Below are 18586 nucleotides of genomic sequence, written 5' to 3'. Positions count from 1 at the left end.
GTTTCTAGTCATGCGCAGGCAACAGCCAACACCTTCATCTTTTGAACAAATTATAAAACGTCAGTCAATTTCACCAGAATAACGATTGAATCGAAAGTATAAAATATATGCACAACCTACCTTTCCGCCATATCGTCCTTTCTGGAGATGGGGGCTCAATACCCTTAATAAGGTAAATTATGCGGAAGTTTACATGTCTCTTAATACAGGAGCAATTTACAAGGCTGCTCATCCGCCATCTTGTTTTCTCGAGGCGTTGTCACGACAAGATGCGAAAGATCAACCACGACACCAATGAAATATTTTGGCCATGTGTATAACACACCCCTGTTTATGTTCATCGACAGATGATCTTCTTTTAATGTTACCAAAATTAATTAATCACTGCATCTTCACTCCAAAGCTGTTACGCATGCGTACAATAAATATCCGGCTTTCCCCTCTTGCACTTCCGCAATGGAGTAAACAAAGCAGAAATGTGACAGCAGCAACATTTTGGGTAAAATTACATCTTATCTGGAGCAAACACGACAAAATCATTTACTCCAATTGGTAATATACTTGTTCATATTCACTATTCTTATACTATTGTGTTTGTTTGTGAGTAAAGACATCAATTTAATTACAGCTTTTTACCGGTACGAAAAATATGCCCCCCCCCCCCCCATTTCTCGAGTTACAACTGTTTGAACCAAGATATTTTCTTGCTGAGAAAGTACAAGCGTTGTCATGAATAAAACGGAGTATAACTTTTCTTCAAATGTTCCGCCTCGAAAATGTTATTTTACAGATAGTCTAAACATTTACCATGCACAGCAAAATTATATCTCGACATGATGATCATATGACAAGCAGATCCTTGGATTTTCAAGGATGTTCCGGAATAAAAATCCCACGAATTAATACAAGTAACTGATTCGTGTTTACTTTTAGATAAACGACAAGTCGTCTTTTTCTCATTTTACATGCTGCAGATAGATGATATTCCAGGGACATACTGATGGTATCAGAGACATATATATCAGAGATTCGTAGCTAAAGTAGAGCGTGCTCTGTTTCGCATGCTTAATTGTTATTTGGAGCAGAAGCTTTGTGTCGCGACATTTGTTGTGCGCCTGCATCTGACCACTGAACCGAGTGTTTGATCAAGGCTTGGCTCGTCCACCGACAGACCATATCATAAAATAATATAAATAACGACTGTCTAGATAAGATCAATTTTACCTGAAATCGTTGGGCAAAAAAAAAGGAAAATATTTTGGCTGTCATATCTGGAGACTTGCAAAACATTTAGGGACTATGATAAAGTTTAAATGAGTGTTTTTTATTTTGTTTTTTAAATGAGTATATCACAAACACGTAGATAAACCAACTGTTGGATCTTTCTCCAAATATCTTTTGCATATTTTTCAAGATTTTAATTTTCCTGAAAAGTTTGACACTTTATGTTCCTTCATTGTTACTTGATAATACCAGTGATAAAAACAGTGTTTGATACCTCCTGAAATTAGATACAGGCAATTATACAAATATCATATCATTAGGAACATGTGTGAATCTGCTTGTGTATATACTCATCACTGTTTGTCAACATGCCACCCAATCACTGGTAAGTTGCAAGGTTCCTATGACTGCAGCAAGAGAACTTTAGATCTAGTCTTACCTGTAATGGTATTGAAGATACCTGTATTTATTAAGTTGTAGGTAAAAGTTTCCATGGCTGGAGGGAGGGGATGGTGGGGGATTAAATAGGGTGACACCTAGCTGGGTGGTGGCCGATTAACATGCATACAAGGTGACACAGGTAGGGACAAGCAGACACATTTTTCACTAGGGTGCATTCACAATGATTCAATGTTATGGTAAATCAGAACATATTTACATGTTTGAAAGTGCACATTTTCAAATATATAAAAAAAAAAATGATTCCTAATCATTTGATCAGTTTAAAATTAAGAACATCAATGTATGAAATGTCAAGGAAAATATGTTGTTCGATCGGTAAAACTTCACTCACAGTATTCAGGACCATTTTGGTCATATTGAACCATCGCTTGATATAAGTTTTTGGTTTTTGATTATGGATCTTGATTTGAAGACAAAGTTAACTCTCATAATATCAATGACGTAATGCAAAAAAGACACAAATTTGTTGAATTATACCAAACCAGAAATCAAATGTGTAACTTACGTTTAATTTTGATCTATTTTGCCACAAAAAAAAGGCTTTAAATTCCAATGCTTAGAGTCGTCCGTCCTAGTGTCAATGTTTCCAACTTTGCTCAAACATTCAAACGACTTCTTCTTACAAGCTATATACTCCCAAAACATGATAAATGGCTGGTAGGTTCCTGGGATTGAACCCAACAAAGTTTGCCTAAAGAAATGACCTTGAACTATATTCAAAGTCACATTTATAAGTCAAATTTCTTAAAACATATAAAGAACTTATGATGATTAACTGAAAGGACTAAAATCAAGTTCTTTTGATCAACTGAAAGACAGCGTCATCAAACAAGTGAATACCAGGTGAATGATACAGGCCCATCGTGCCTCTTGTCAGTTGACACTAAGCAGGGCACTACATTTGTAATACATGTATTTGTCTCGTCTGTAACAAAGACTGGTGTTACATTTCCAGCAGTGATGCCAACATCAATGTCAACATTTCACATTAAAGTTTGCGTTTAAATCCAAAAAGTATAAGTTTTAATCAAACTTGGTATATAGTTATAGACATCTCAACACAGCGTTCATTTATGCAATATCATCCAGAATTTATGGTCCAGTGTCTCTGGTTATATAATTACTCTGGAAATATTTATGGTTCAGTGGCTGGAAATTATCACTTCTACTCTGGTCCTCAAACTGTTTGAAAACTAATTATATTAACTTTGCAGTGGAAGGTGAGGGTTTAAGCATGCCACCTATATCCACTCTTAAGTTGATGCAAATCTTATTTCAATGGACATGTATTGTTTTGTCCTATGGGTCATTTTTCAAAAATACATAAAAATATTCCTTAAAAAATGTACCATAACATTCTACTCATCGAATTATCCCATGAAAGAATTATGGTATTCTGTACATGTGAAAGTAATGTTCTCAATTTAACCACAAAAAAGACATGATATTGCAAAAATGTTGTCTTTTGAGGATTTGTAGATCATATTGGAATTGTCTATTGACAGATTATAAAAGCTTCACCATAAGAAGTTAACAGACCAAAAAATACAATACATAATAGTTTAATCATATTTACTGAATTTCAAAACTGTTTCTGCGAAGTGTAAAAGGACCTTATGGATGACAGTGAATATATTTAGGATGATGGGCTAAATTGAGTTTTTTGCTTTGTTTTTCACAGAAATCACCATGAACTTCGGAGGTCGTGCTAGCACTGAAAAAAACGATGAAGTGGGAAAGGATGAATGGATGGACAAGCTACACAATGTTCACATCACACGAGCGGACATGAATAATCTGATCATGAATTACCTAGTCACAGGTAAACCACTTCTACTCACTTGGACATTATATGTCAATGATTGCTTCTGGAGTCTGACTTAAATACAGAAGGTGATACATATTACAAATGAAACTTTATTTATTTAACTATTATAAATAAGTTATATATTGTATTAATTTCTGGATGCAGGGGGGGGGGGGCTGACATATGATAATATTTACTAAAAAAAATAAGATTTTATGAAAACCACTTCCAATAACCAGATAATTTATCCTTATCAGTCTGTTGACAACACTTACTAACTCCGATACACAATCTTCAAGATTAAGCTGTTATAAACAAGTAGTGTCCCACTTGTCAAAGGGAGATAAGCTATCCAATATTTCAGAGAATAGTGTGATCGGTTATACAATGGTATAGTAATTAATGGTCCAACAAAAGTATCTTTTTTGTACTTAAATTACATTGTAAATCTAATATATAATACAATAGATCCTCAATGATCACTAGGTAGATCAGGTTTCTGATTTTTCTAATTGCTTGATTTACTTTGGAATTTTCCTACATATTTTATTTATAGAGGGATTCAAGGAAGCAGCAGAAAAGTTCCGAATGGAATCTGGTGTTCAGCCTTCGATTGACCTTGATCAGTTGGACGAAAGAATTAAAATAAGAGAAGCAATTCAGGAAGGAAAAATACAAGACGCCATTTCTCTTGTTAATAATATTCACCCAGAATTATTAGATAATGACAGATACCTATATTTTCATTTACAGGTGAGTTAAGGATCCTGTCAATTATTACAATATATACTTTAACAAGTATATGTTTGCATTTATTAATCTTCATTAGCTTTTTAATCAATTTTTAGTTTGCTTGGCACAAATTGATGTTCCGAATAGATTATGTAGCAGACGTTGCATTGGCTACATATTTTAGTCACATTTCTTAGCAAACTCTTAACAGCAGAGCCAGCCAACAGGTTCTCAGAAAAACACCTCTCTTATTTAAGTCAATTTAATGAACCCCAAGGAGTGTAAGAAAATTATAGTAAAAAAACTATAGTACAACCGCAGCCTTAATTTTTAAAATACGATACCCAGGTAAAATGCCACAAGAAAGCTTATGTTTGCAAACTTTATAATTTTATTATGTAGTGAATAATATACTCTAATAGTTGAAGTAACGTCAAATTTTGGGTTGTAATAACAGATTGGTATCATATTGTTACTACAATGACAAAAAATGATAGATATTTACTGGATCAGACAGGATGTTTGTATTGAAAGTGTGGCAATGTCAAATTATCAATTATTATTTTACAAATAAGCAGGGCAATACAAATGTTTGAAATGAAGACTGTGATGTGTCAAACAACTATATAGTGATGTTATATTGTATAATTAGTTATTCATAATCTGTGTTCTGTATTCAGCTTCTTTTCAAAAACCAAGAGGCCCAGAGACCTGATATTGGGCCTGTAGCAGGCTCCCAAATTTATTCAAATGAATGACCTTGACTTCCGTTCTATGTCACAGATGTCAAATATGCCAAAATAACTTTAAATAGAATAACCCCAAAAATATAATGAATCAGTATCAGTTTTCAACATCACCTAGATAGAAATTACTATAAAGAAAAAAATCTTCTACTTGGTAACTATTCAACAGATGAGTAATACAGGCCCAATGGGCCTGTTACTACTTATTAATTTGTTAGTACATCCGTTATGTGTAATCCAACTTTATTTAAGTTTGGGTGGTGATGTGTAAGGGGCAAAGCTCACTGAAATATCCCTATATAAAGTAATTTCTCCATCTTTGTCTTGTCCTTTGGGTGTCCTTTATACACAGGTTTGACTGTATGCTACTTAGAATTAAAAACAAAATGTAATTTAAGTTTGTTCCTTTTGACTTATGTCAGGTTAAAGGCACATGGTGTCCTGAAATTTATTAGCATTAATGTAGGGGGCACTGTAGTCATATCAACAGTCCAGCAGGGGAAAAAACCTGTTCTGATATGTATTTTTTTTTTGTAATTAACTAATAAAACATAATCTACAAGTAGAAATATAAAATTAATTGAGGACCGATTTAATTTTCACCCACTTCGTACCTCCTCCTTTCTTATGTTTCAAATCTGGTTTATTACTGAAGATAGGTTTAGCTGTACACAGATGGTTTTTGTGCTGGATTATTACTGTTATGACCTTGTATATTCAATGTTTTGGAAACAAAAAATACCCATTTAAATCTTTTATTTCTTTAGCAACAACAACTAATTGAGCTGATCCGTGACAAAAATGTCGAAGCTGCTTTAGAATATGCCCAGACTCATTTGGCGGAGAGGGGAGAGGAAAACCCAGAGATTTTGTCAGAGTTGGAAAGAACACTTGCACTTCTTGCATTTGAAAATCCAGAAAATTCGCCATTTGGAGAACTTCTTCACCCTTCACAGAGACAAAAGGTTGGCATATCTAACAGATAACATTTGAGACTTTTCTTTTGCATTGAAAAAATAATTTAAGCAAAAATCTGAAAAAAATGGATGTGGTTATTTTCCGTTTTGTTTGTTACAAATGGGTTCTATCTGTTCAATGGATGCTGTTAACATACTGTTTCAGAAAAATGTTCAAGATGACTTCACAAAACTTCAAGATGACATATTGTGATCGCCTTTTGTCCGGCAAAGTCTGTCATATGGTGTTTGTTGTAAACAATTTACATTTTTGACTTCTTCTTAATAACCCAGAGGCCTAGAGTCATGATATTGGGCCAGTAGGATGTTTGGATGAAGTGCTACTTATGTTCAAATGCAATGTCCTTGACCTACTTTCAAGGTCACAGGTTAAAAATGGTAAATTCTTTAAACAACTTCTTCTCAATAACCAAGAGGCCAAGTCATGATATTGAGCCAGTTTCAAGCTGGGATGAAGGGCTACCAAGGTGTTTAAATTAATGACTTTCAATTTGACTGAGATCAAATATGTTTAAGTCTTGAAACAACTTATCAATAACACAGAGGCCCAGGGTTATGATATTAGGTTGGCATACTTGGATAAAGTGTGATTGATTGAATGACCTTGACCTACCTTCAAGATCACACTAGTTAAATGTGTTAAATTCTTATTTAAAAACAAAAACATCAACTATCAGTATGTTTTTAAGAACTTGGGTGAATGTTAAGACCCATGGGCTTCTTGTTATTTTTTATACTTTTTCTGGCTACCTTGGAAACAGATAACAAAACCGCTAACTTCATTTACCTAGTCCACTTTAAATTCACCATCTTCAACATCTCCTGTGTTAAGGGATCTGAAAGTCTTTGATTTTGATACTAGTAGATATTATAACTTACAACACTTGATTTTCAGGTAGCCAGTGAACTGAATGCTGCCATTTTAGAAGTGGATGCCACACCAAAGTTAGCTAATTTACTGAAACTGTTGCTATGGTCACAAGAGGAACTTGACAAGAAAAAAGTGAAATATCCAAAAATGACAGACTTTTCAAAAGGAACAATTGAAGAACCTAAAGGACAGAAAACAGATTGAATCTCAACCTCAGTATTACTTCATGTACCAACACAGATAATTACCGAAATCTGACGACCTGTGGAAAACAGACTACGGTCATATTGGACAAGGTGTCAATGTATATGGTAGTTTTGTCTCGCCTGAGACAATATTCGTGAAGAAAGACTTATGGTGTAACTTTTCCATATGCAGTTTCATCATCATTTCACTTAATAAGTTTTGTATTAAGATCCATTGCACAAAAAACATAAGTCCAATTTTAACCAAACTTGGTATGTAATTGGATCATATAGTGGTCATGTCGACGACAGCTTTCATTTACAGAATATCATCCAGAATTTATGGTCCAGTAACTCTGGAAATTAAGGATGCTGGGAATCTTGACTTTGTGTTTAGCTCAGTCTCTCAAAATGTATCAATGTTATTTCAACTAATATTGGAATATATATTTAAAATGCAGTATTATGTACATCTCAACACACCCTATAGATTGTATACCTTATAATGACTATGTACATGGGGCTATAAAAACAGCAATCATGGCTTAAATCCAACACAATTTAAATGAGGTAGAGCTATAAATACATTGTACTTCATATTCTAAAATTCTCGTAAAAATGTGAAAGGTAATATTTTTTATCTTGGATCAGTATCTCTCTAGAAATAGGTGCAATATGTCTCATTCAGTTTTAGGGAGTGTCATCTGAAATTGATTCTATGATATATGTTAGTTACCTACAAATCTTTCCTTTTTTTTCTCTCAATTGTCAGTTTCAAAGAGCACCTACCTGTGTTTTATGATCTATTTATATATTACATGTTTACATGGACAGTTGGAAGACAATTCAATCAAAACAAGTATGTGTAGAGTTTTGATATGTCAGTGTTGTGTGTTCAGGTTTAGCTGAAAATTTAGAGCTGAATAGTTTGAAAATATAAAATGCATGAAAATAAAATCCTTTGAACATAAGTCATTTCATGCATTCATGGTGACTTTGTTTTCACAGGCCCTTGTTATCTATATCTACACAGAAGTTTGTGAGGTTTACATAATCATCTTTTATCTGTATAACTTGACAGTCCCCCGTGTTTCTGTATACATTGTACACCAGTTCCCTGTGGTTCTGTATATCTACTGTGGTGTGGTTGGAGATGTATACAAGTCTATAAGGTTCTTGCATGTATACACCAACTTACAAGATCCAACAACTTCATTAAAAGATAAGACTTCCATGTATCTGGGAGTAATTTGTAGGATATAGGGAAACAAAATTATTTTAGAAACCTCATCCTGTTAGATTTATTATTGTATAAGCTGGGCTCTGCAATAAGGTCTAAAATCTGGTGTTGGGGCCAGAGGAAACTTAGGTTCATTGTCATTTCGTCTGAAAAATTAAATTGTCATGATGTTAAAACAGCTGTTCTTGTTATTATTTTGTTAAAAATGTAGTTACAAGACATATGATGTAGTGTATATTTAAGAATTTCTGAATTGTAGATATTTTCAGAAGTCAATAGCTATAGCCCACCATCAATTAAATACAAGATCCAAGATCGAGTCATTGTGATCATTGTCAGTATTCAAACATGTCTAAGATGAGACAAGAGTCAATGTGATCATTGTCAGTATTCAAACATGTCTAAGATGAGGACGAGAGTCAATGTGATCATTGTCAGTATTCAAACATGTCTAAGATGAGGACGAGAGTCAATGAGATCATTGTCAGTATTCAAACATGTCTAAGATGAGGACGAGAGTCAATGTGATCATTGTCAGTATTCAAACATGTCTAAGATGAGGACGAGAGTCAATGAGATCATTGTCAGTATTCAAACATGTCTAAGATGAGACACAAGAGACAATGAGATCATTGTCAGTATTCAAACATGTCTAAGATGAGACACAAGAGTCAATGAGATCATTGTCAGTATTCAAACATGTCTAAGATGAGGACGAGAGTCAATGTGATCATTGTCAGTATTCAAACATGTCTAAGATGAGGACGAGAGTCAATGTGATCATTGTCAGTATTCAAACATGTCTAAGATGAGGTACGAGAGTCAATGTGATCATTGTCAGTATTCAAACATGTCTAAGATGAGACTAGAGTCAATGAGACCATTGTCAGTATTCAAACATGTCTAAGATGAGGACGAGAGTCAATGAGATCATTGTCATCATTCAAACATGTCTAAGATGAGACACCATAGTCAATGTGATCATTGTCAGTATTCAAACATGTCTAAGATGAGGACGAGAATCAATGTGACCATTGTCAGTATTCAAACATGTCTTAGATGAGGACGAGAGTCAATGTGACCATTGTCAGTATTCAAACATGTCTAAGATGCGAGAGTCAATGTGACCATTGTCAGTATTCAAACATGTCTAAGATGAGGACGAGAGTCAATGTGATCATTGTCAGTATTCAAACATGTCTAAGATGAGGACGAGAGTCGATGTGATCATTGTCATATTCAAACATGTCTAAGATGAGGACGAGTGTCGATGTGATCATTGTCAGTATTCAAACATGTCTAAGATGAGGACGAGAGTCAATGTGATCATTGTCAGTATTCAAACATGTCTAAGATGAGGACGAGAGTCAATGTGATCATTGTCAGTATTCAAACATTTCTAAGATGCGGTACGAGTCGATGTGATAATTATCAGTATTCAAACATGGTCACATTATCACATATGTGATTTAAAGGACCGACTTCTATTTCCCATATTGGGTCCCATCCCTCCAGTCCCAGTCGCCAGTCATGCAAAATTCATTCCCCCTCCCTCAAGAGTCCTTTTGACCAAATTTGGTCAAAACCTGATCACTATCTCATGACTGGTGGCGATTTCAAGGACTTACTTCTATTTCCAATATTTATGCAAAATTTGCTACCCTTCCCCAAGGATACTTCTGATCAAATAAGGTCAAAATTGATAAATGTCCTTTAGGACTTGTAGCAATTTTACGGACCCACTCCAGCCCCAAAGGGGCCAGAGTCACAACTTAGGCAAAATTTGTTCCCCCTTCCCCAGGGATGCTTCCGATTAAATTTTATCAAAATCCATTCAGTACTAGTAGCTTTTTAAAGGAAAAGTTGACAGATGACAGACAGTGCACCATCTCATTACTCCCCCATGGAGGCTTCATCAGACCACATTTGGTCTAATTCCATTCATCCATTCATGTTTAGTAATGATTTTATGAAAAGAAAACAAAGAGACCGAAGTATTTTAGTATTTTTGATTTTATTATTTCAATTTATCATTATACATAATGGCTCTTATCCTATAATAGCCATAAGAATACCTGTACTTTCATATTGGACAATGAAGGGGGTTTATATAGCACAAATAAGGCACAGAAAATAAGCATTGCATGCTACCAATGGCTACAAAGCCTTTGGATGGAGGGAAGCCAACTAACACATCCTGCACTTTAGGGAGTGAGGACAACTAATACAACTTCCACTTACTGGAGGGAGTGAGGAGAACTAATACAACTTCCACTTACTGGAGGGAGTGAGGAGAACTAATACAACTTCCACTTACTGGAGGGAGTGAGGAGAACTAATAACAACAGCAGGGAGGGGTTACATGTATCTGTACTGGCCTTGTATAGGGAACAAGAACAATGTTGCAACTAATTTTGATTTTATCTTTTGACATGTACTTAGTACACAAAACAACAAATTAACTGTGATATTGTGACAACAAAGGACTATATTTGTTGGAGAGTAACCAGACTTCAATGTTATCTATATACCAAATACTTCTACCAAATGTACCAACGCATGTGTGTGAGAAACCACACATCATCATAGTACATTTATAGAAACAATCTATTGTGGAATACCACAAATATATAAATCACATTAAAGGCAAATAAATATATATGTATGCAACCTGTCCCTTTTCTTGGTGAGCAAACCCAACAAATGAATGATTTCAACAAAAATGTATTTACATTGATATACCCGTTAATTTTAGCACTGTTTTGGCCATGTCCCACGTCACCCTTGATATACACTACAACTGTTGTGTTATATCAATACATATTTTGGGACATAGTCTCTTTATAACCTGAATAATGCTATAGACATATATCTGGCAAAATACTAGCCTGCACAAAATTTCTTTTGTTAAATATTTTTCAAATTTTGAAACACTGGTCACGTTACACTGCGAATACAAATGTATGTGAATTTCTCAAAAATATAAACATTTGCATTGCAGACAAAATTTTATGAAATTATTTCCTTTTAAAATTCTTGTGAATTACCTCCCCAAAATTGAACAATGCTTATGATTCAATATTGTAAAATAAATCATTTTGTATTTCTTACAGGGTCACTTTTGTCACAACTCTATGTAAACAATAAATGGATCAGCACTTGTTTCTGATATCACAATCTGGTGTTGTGTATACACAACCATCTTTTTAAAGATTTCGTTTAAAAATCAGCATGCAATAACTAAAATAATAAAATTCTGAATAAATTCAATTTCCTCTCTCGAATTAAAATCTTTTTCATGCATGAAAGATTGAAATTTAAAACAACTACGTATACGTCTAAAAAGAGCACTGATTTTAAGAAGTTTCTAAAACTTCCATTGAAAATAAAAATATGAATAATAGACAAAAAGTTCTACTTCTCGTTGCCAGACAAGTGAATAACACATCATGAACTACAGACATGAAAATATTGTTCGAATCTTTTTACAGCAATCATCACTGAAGTGTCTCTCCTCTGTACATCGCTATGACATCCTGTTTAGCGATATCTATTCAGATGTACCAGTATATCTAAGCACTGATTTCATCTGTAAAATTATACACTATGTTACTGTAAATATATCTTGTAGAGAGTCTTATCTTAGTACTATGGACTGTGGACATTTGAGTATGATTAATTATCACAATTTTTTCACTTGTTTTATCTTCAATGTTTTAGAATGGGATACGTTAACAAAAAACAATTGTTTGGCTGATATTGTGGTAACAAACAAAAAGTAAATCTACAATAAAAACAGCACCGCTCAAGTGTATTTTTGGATGGCAGCTACACTAAATAAAATAAGGATATTAAAATAACAAGTGGCTGAGAGGACCTGTATCGCTCACCTGCATAATATAAAGATTATGTCAAAATGCAACATGATGAGATGAAAGATATCAGAGAATTTGCCATAATTTATTTTATCCCCCCCAACACTCCAGAACAAATGTGATAAAATATCTGAGTCATGACTAGTTGCGATATATATTTAAAGTTGACAGACAGACAGACGTCAGGCGCCATGCCATACGCTCCCAATTGCAAGTCCTTCAGGTCAGGTGAACTAAAAACAAATATCCAGAAATTGTTCTAATTTAACAAAGCAATAGCAGTATAGAGCAGGACATTGTGACATATACCCCAATCTCATGGTTTTGTATGATCTGATGCTGTAGACAATGTACATATATTTACACTTTTCAGCAGCAGCTCTATAACATTTTCTACATACATCGTAAGTATGGAGGATGTACAATATATACATAAGTACTCTCAAATCTACATACAAGCTTTTTATTTTGCCTGTAGGCCAAGTAATTATTAAAAGGAATATCAGCTTTGTCAAGAAATAATTATAACCAATCTTTTTGTAACAAGAGGTCCATGGGACCTGCATTGCTCACCTGGTTTTCGGTGATTGTGTTTATTAAACACTAAGCTATATATGAAATACTTTTCCCAGTTTAGGATCTGCCACTCAGTACCATGCACTGCAGTCAACACTTTCCTTTAACAAAGATTCAAAACAATTAAATTGTACTCCAAAGGATTTTTCACTAATATTCCTTTTGGGTCCCACCCCTCCACCCCATGGTGACCATTGTTTATACATATCGGTTAATTCCCCTTCACCCTAATATTCTTCAGACCAAATACGGACCAAATCCAATCATTTCAACAGAAGAAGGATTTGTTATATTTTCCCTCAGGCCCCTTGGAGGCCAGACACGCAATTTATACAAAACTGGTTCCCTTCACCCAAGGATTTTAAAGAATGGCTAAATTTCCCCTTTGGGCCCTCCCCCTGAGGCACCAGGGGACGGAGCCTTTATACAAAATTGGTTATAAGTTACCATTTGCCCCAGAATGCTTCTAAGTTTGGTCAAAAGTCATTCATGACTGGTTGAGATTTTTTGAAGAAGTTGACAGACAGACGCTGCGCCATAATATAAGCTGACCTGCCCCCTTTGGCCCAGGTGAGTTAAAAAGTAATAAAAAAAAAAAACAATGTTAAAATTGTTTTGAAAGAATTCTTCATCATTGATGCTTACTTCTTATAAAAAAAATTTGTGCAATGGATAAGGAAATTGTCCAGTCCAAGAGAATCTCTAATGCTGAATATTCGTGAAAAATATTTCTTAAACCTACTGACACCAGTATCACCCACATTCTATTTCCGTGGTTACTACAAAAATCGTTTTCTGTACATCAACATAAATATATATACGACAACTCATTTCTCTACAGGATTACAAAAAAATACACAAATTCTATCTGGCCACTGTACACTTTAACAATTCAATTTATAAACAGGTAAGATTCATCTCACCTGCAAATCATACACAACATTCGCATAAGGATTTCATACTTTTTAAACAATAGCTTCCCTTCCTATTCTTACAACTCCCCCATCAAACCACATTAGACTGATCACATAATATCGGGTTAATCAATATTTCTTCAGATAAACAAATGAGCGAAGCTTCCTTTTAGGTAAATATCAATAGGTAAGCAAAACTTGCTTTCATATTAATATAAACACTGAACAAGCCTTGCTTTCAATTACAAGAGGCCCATTGGACCTGTATTGCTCACCGGGATATTTCAGTGATTGTGGCAAAATTAGCAAATCAGCAAATATTTATGAAAAGTTTATAGACACCACATGATGGTTAACGCCCATGGCATAAACCATCATAAGTAAACAAAGGAAAAAACTGATTGAACTTGTCTTCACTTTGTTAAAAAGTTTTATATATATTTTGAATTATAAGAATAAGGATTGTTTAAACTTTACACAAATTCTGTTTAAATGAACAGTTTTAGGGCACTGAGTATGTGTTTATCCAATCAAGATACAACAGAAACAAACAATGAGGCAAATTCTGTCAAAATCCAAATTAACTTGGATGTCTAGCAGTGACACAAAACGTTTTACACAATACAGTGTAAAGAACATGTCAACTTTGAGAAAATCTAGTTTTAGTTTTATCTAACACTAACTACCCTTACATTTCACTGTATATCTTTGGCAATGAACTACATGGAACAACTTACATAGGTGCTAGTAATTTTACATGTGACAAGGTTTAGATCTATTTCTTTTCTACAAAATGTGCTGTCAAAAATGGAAGACTAAATTAGCTAAAATATAAAAGCAGTGCTTGTTTCCCCCTCAATATACTTAACTCTAAATATTGATTTATTAAAGGCTTCAATTCTATTAGATATACATAAATCTTCAGATGAGATATCCCACAGGGATCTTGGCAATCATGATCACCATTCAACGACCTTGATTGGTTCTATAAGACTGATCTTCCTATACTTTCCATTCTTTTATCTGTTCCTGTTCCCCCTTAATAATTTGATAACAAGGAAAATATTCATGTGAAATCAAATTAAGATATAAAACTTTCTGAAAAATACTGATAAAACAAACTTAAACAGTCAAAATCCAATAATGTTGCCTGTCTTCCCGATCAAAAAGTTGAATGGACACAACTAGGGACCAACTTCCTTCCAGTAATTCTCAAGAAATAGCAATAACAAGGATAATTATCATTTTACAGAACACATACAGAGTGATTTGGAAAAAAGAAATCTTACTTGACCAGTCTGCAATATGGTTTGTTGGGGTGGAAGGGTACACCAAATGCCATTAAGTATAATTATTCACCATAAAAAGTCATGTTCAAAAGCTGCTTGCTTTCTGTATGTATATAATGCCTAACACTATTAAACAGAGGTAGAAGTCCAACATAGCAAGCATTCTGAACACAACCTTGTGTCGCAAGGTCACTCAAAAATAAATCAACACAACCTTGTGTCGCAAGGTCACTCAAAAATAAATCAAACTCATCCTCACTTATGCTACTTCCACAATATTGTTCTACCATCCTGATTTCTATCTTTGCATTAAATTTTACATTTTGTAAGACTGTATTTTTTTTTAACCAGCCAAATGATAAGGTCACCAAAAATCTACATATCTTGTTGATTCAATTTGTTGCAGGTAATTTTGAAATCCTTCTCTAAACCAATCGTGAACAGTATATGAACATTTGGCCAGTTGAGCGAGGAAGTTATCCATTTTGTCAGGATCCTTAAATAATGTTGATTGGGTGACATTTTGTATATATGAAGCAGGTGTTGATCTCATGGTCAGTTGGAGCACCTGCCACATTCAGGTAAAGCCAGTTAAATAAGTAATTCTGGGTATATTTAATCAATTCAGGACTCAAAATCGGTTTGGTATTCAATGTTCAGAGAGATCAGTTTTGGGAAATATTTTATAACTATAACAAAGAAGGATCATTTCAGTAACACTATGTGTCGCTATTTTGTTTGGTATCAAGAAATGAATGGTTTTGAGAAGGATCGGTTTTGGGAAGTTCACTATATATTTTACCACATTTCCTGCACTTTCTTATCAATCATTGAGGTCTTCTACTTCGAATACTAATTCTCTTGTGTACACTCTCTGACTAATATTTGTTGCAGATCTGGGAAACTTAAATATTGGAGATTAAACACATTTGCGATTACAAATTATTGATCCAAACAATTTGACTGCATGTTTTTGTATGTAGACGTTAAAAGATTAAGAGAAGTAATATGTAAATTATGCTTAAAATTGTATCATCATTATTGTCTATGTTTAACACAAAAATTTACAGGACACAAATGGAAGTGTTCACCGCATTCATAGGGAAGGGCCATCTTCATCAACCGTGACCTTGTTGACCTTCAATTTAGTGGAAATAGCACAAGTTTCAGATAACAAATTGTTACAAACCTAGGTAATAATTCTCAATATAATAAGTCATTCAAATGAACACAAAATTCAATGTTTTAAAAAAATCACTTTGGCATAATGCTATGTGAAAAGAAAATTTGCAAGACAGAAACAAACTTGTGGTAAGCAGCAAAGCAGTCCCAGCCAGTTATACATTAACATCCTATAAAAAGTCCTATTGAGCACTTGTCCGGTGACCGCGGGGACGCTTCACTGCCTAGCAACTAACACATTGATTATCCAATCAAAAGATGGATATTAACACACACACTTTCACAATTTTAAAGTTCAACCTGCCATTGGTATGATTTGATCACTAACCATCACAAATAAATTGTTCTACTTTAATGTTGCAAATGACTGGATGAATACATGCATGAGAAATAACGAAGCTTATCATCAAATGATGGCAGGTTCAACATCAAATTTGCCATAATATTGTGCAGATGGTCAGTCATTGAGTTGACCTTCATAATGATTATAGATGAGGTTCAAGGGAGAAAATTAGCTCACATTACACACAAAGAAACAAATAAACAAAGGTTTTTGCCATTTATAGTACAATTCAACAACCACAATGGGTAAAAGAAGATGGGAGGTCAAAATCATGACTGACCACCTGACAACACAGCCTATTCACACACACAGACCATGTGGTTACAAACGACACTGTTGATTAATGCTGAGATACCATATATTGCTAAGTACAATTTATCTCATATACAAATACATAATAATTATATATTATATATAAATTTGAAAAAGAAATTAGCACATTCTCACCTTCACATTATTTCTAACATCAATCCATTCATACATAAATATTAGCACTTATTTTTCCTTCCAAGCTCACTCTCATTTTGTAAACACACCCAAGTCCCACTCTCACACATTTGGCTAGCAATCCGAGTTCCCTACCGGTGAGGGTGGTGGAGGGTACGGGTTGAAGTAACTTCTCTCTGTCGATGGCGAGGGGGGACAACTCATCATATCGTCCGAGAAATAATGACTACGAGGTGTGGGAGGTGGGGGGTAAGGGTCGTAGTCATTGTATAGTTCTATTGACCGACTAAGCTTGAAGTATCTTTTAGGGGGGTAAGGTTCACTTTCCTCACAAACGTCAGTACTACATGGGGTTGTGGGCGGCGGGGGAATGTGCCGCGGTAGTTTGTAAGGTTTATATGATCGCACTGTTGAAGGACTATTGGAGGAGTAGCCATTAAACTCCCCGAAACACACGGAGCGGTCTGTCACTGGACTAGGTGGGGGATTCAGCGTCTCTTTAGGATAGTGAGTCACTGTAGAACTACTGGAGGAAGCTCCAGTCACATGATTTCTGTCGTACTGAGCCGTACTCCCAGACACAGATGACGGCAAAGCACCATTCTTGTTAGTCCTCTTAGGTAATGTATTGGGGGGAGTTTGGTCTATTTGTGCATTAAGAGGTTTGGTGAGCATGATCATGTCTCTATCATAATAATTATTCATCCCCTGCGACTTTCTGCGGCACGCAAATACAACTCCAACTATGAGGACAAGGGAGAAAATGCCAACTATAATAATCACTGTGATGTGAGCGTCGGGTGGAGTGGCAGGTTTGTTTGTGGCGGTACGCTCACAAGGCTCCATCTGAGAATTGTGGAGACACTCGGAATCATCATCCGTATCATCATCCTTACAGTGAGGATCTTCAGGATCACAGCAATTCTCCTCGTCCAGGCCATCATCACACTGCTTCTCTCCATCACACACCATGTTGTTATCAATACACTTGCCATCACCACATTTGATCTGTGATGGGTCACACACTGGACAATCCTCCTCGTCTGAATCGTCGCCACACTCTCCCTGCCCATCACAACGCCAAACACCAGGGATACAGTTAATGTCTCCACTTTTGCATGTAAACTGCTGTGGCGAACAAGTTGGCGGATCAGCACATGTGTGACCGTCCGCCTTCAGTACCAAGTCGATGGGACATGAACATCGCGCTGTGTTATCTCCCTGGGCGACACATATGTGAGTACACTTGTGGTTGTTAACTGCACACGGATGCTGATCTAGGTCCACAAGTTGTAGGTACTGAGCTACTGCAAGGTCACTCAGACTTTCCAAACGACCTTGAATATAAGTACGATTTTTACCATCTAACTTGTTTGCTCGGATAATAGCGCGTTGCTCTTTGTCAATCCAATACAAGAAGTTTCCAAAAACAGCCATGCCTTTTAAATTTTGTATCTTTTCATCAACTAACACATTCCTATCACCTCCATCTAAGTCTGAGCTTTCAATCCTGTTGAGGCTGGAGTCAGCCCAGTACAAGCGGCCTCCTTCAACATCGATGGCAAGTGGACCTGGCTTTCCCAGGTTAGTGTGAAACAACGATACACGTTCAGTGCCATCTAAAGCTGATCGTTCTATTGAAGGCTGCCCAACTAGATTTGTCCAGTACATGTACCTGCACAAGAATGGAAACCTATCTATGAAATAATTGTGTAG

The 18586-nt window shown here is 35.2% G+C and overlaps 2 protein-coding genes across 2 annotated transcripts in view; one reads left to right on the top strand and one right to left on the bottom strand.

Annotated features, from left to right (window-relative positions):
- The first annotated feature begins 320 nt into the window (after nt 1-320).
- LOC117335466 (glucose-induced degradation protein 8 homolog) lies at nt 321-8420 on the top strand. The gene is made up of 5 exons (XM_033895478.1): nt 321-552; nt 3368-3508; nt 4050-4246; nt 5739-5936; nt 6844-8420. Exons 2-5 carry the CDS (start codon nt 3376-3378, stop codon nt 7021-7023), a joined length of 708 nt encoding a protein of 235 aa, XP_033751369.1. The 5' UTR covers nt 321-552; nt 3368-3375; the 3' UTR covers nt 7024-8420.
- A 1819-nt stretch (nt 8421-10239) lies between these two features.
- The window catches only part of LOC117336820 (low-density lipoprotein receptor-related protein 6-like), a 34776-nt gene continuing 26429 nt past the window's right edge, over nt 10240-18586 (bottom strand). Inside the window, exon 16 of the mRNA XM_033897474.1 lies at nt 10240-18545. Coding sequence (XP_033753365.1) covers nt 16985-18545 — 1561 coding nt within the window. The 3' untranslated portion in view covers nt 10240-16984. The remainder of the gene's footprint in view (nt 18546-18586) is intronic.

This window comes from Pecten maximus, chromosome 10, assembly GCF_902652985.1.
Source record: "Pecten maximus chromosome 10, xPecMax1.1, whole genome shotgun sequence".
NCBI classification, from domain to species: domain Eukaryota; kingdom Metazoa; phylum Mollusca; class Bivalvia; order Pectinida; family Pectinidae; genus Pecten; species Pecten maximus.
Note: the sequence above shows the minus strand (reverse complement) of the source record. Positions and strands in the feature narration are given on the sequence as shown.

Bases quoted from the DNA above. Each gene is read 5' to 3' on its own strand.
- LOC117335466 (XM_033895478.1), top strand. From the start codon at position 3,376: ATGAACTTCGGAGGTCGTGCTAGCACTGAAAAAAACGATGAAGTGGGA. The intron at 3,509-4,049 runs GTAAACCACTTC...TTTTATTTATAG, and splicing joins CATGAATTACCTAGTCACAG to AGGGATTCAAGGAAGCAGCA. The intron at 5,937-6,843 runs GTTGGCATATCT...CTTGATTTTCAG, and splicing joins ACCCTTCACAGAGACAAAAG to GTAGCCAGTGAACTGAATGC.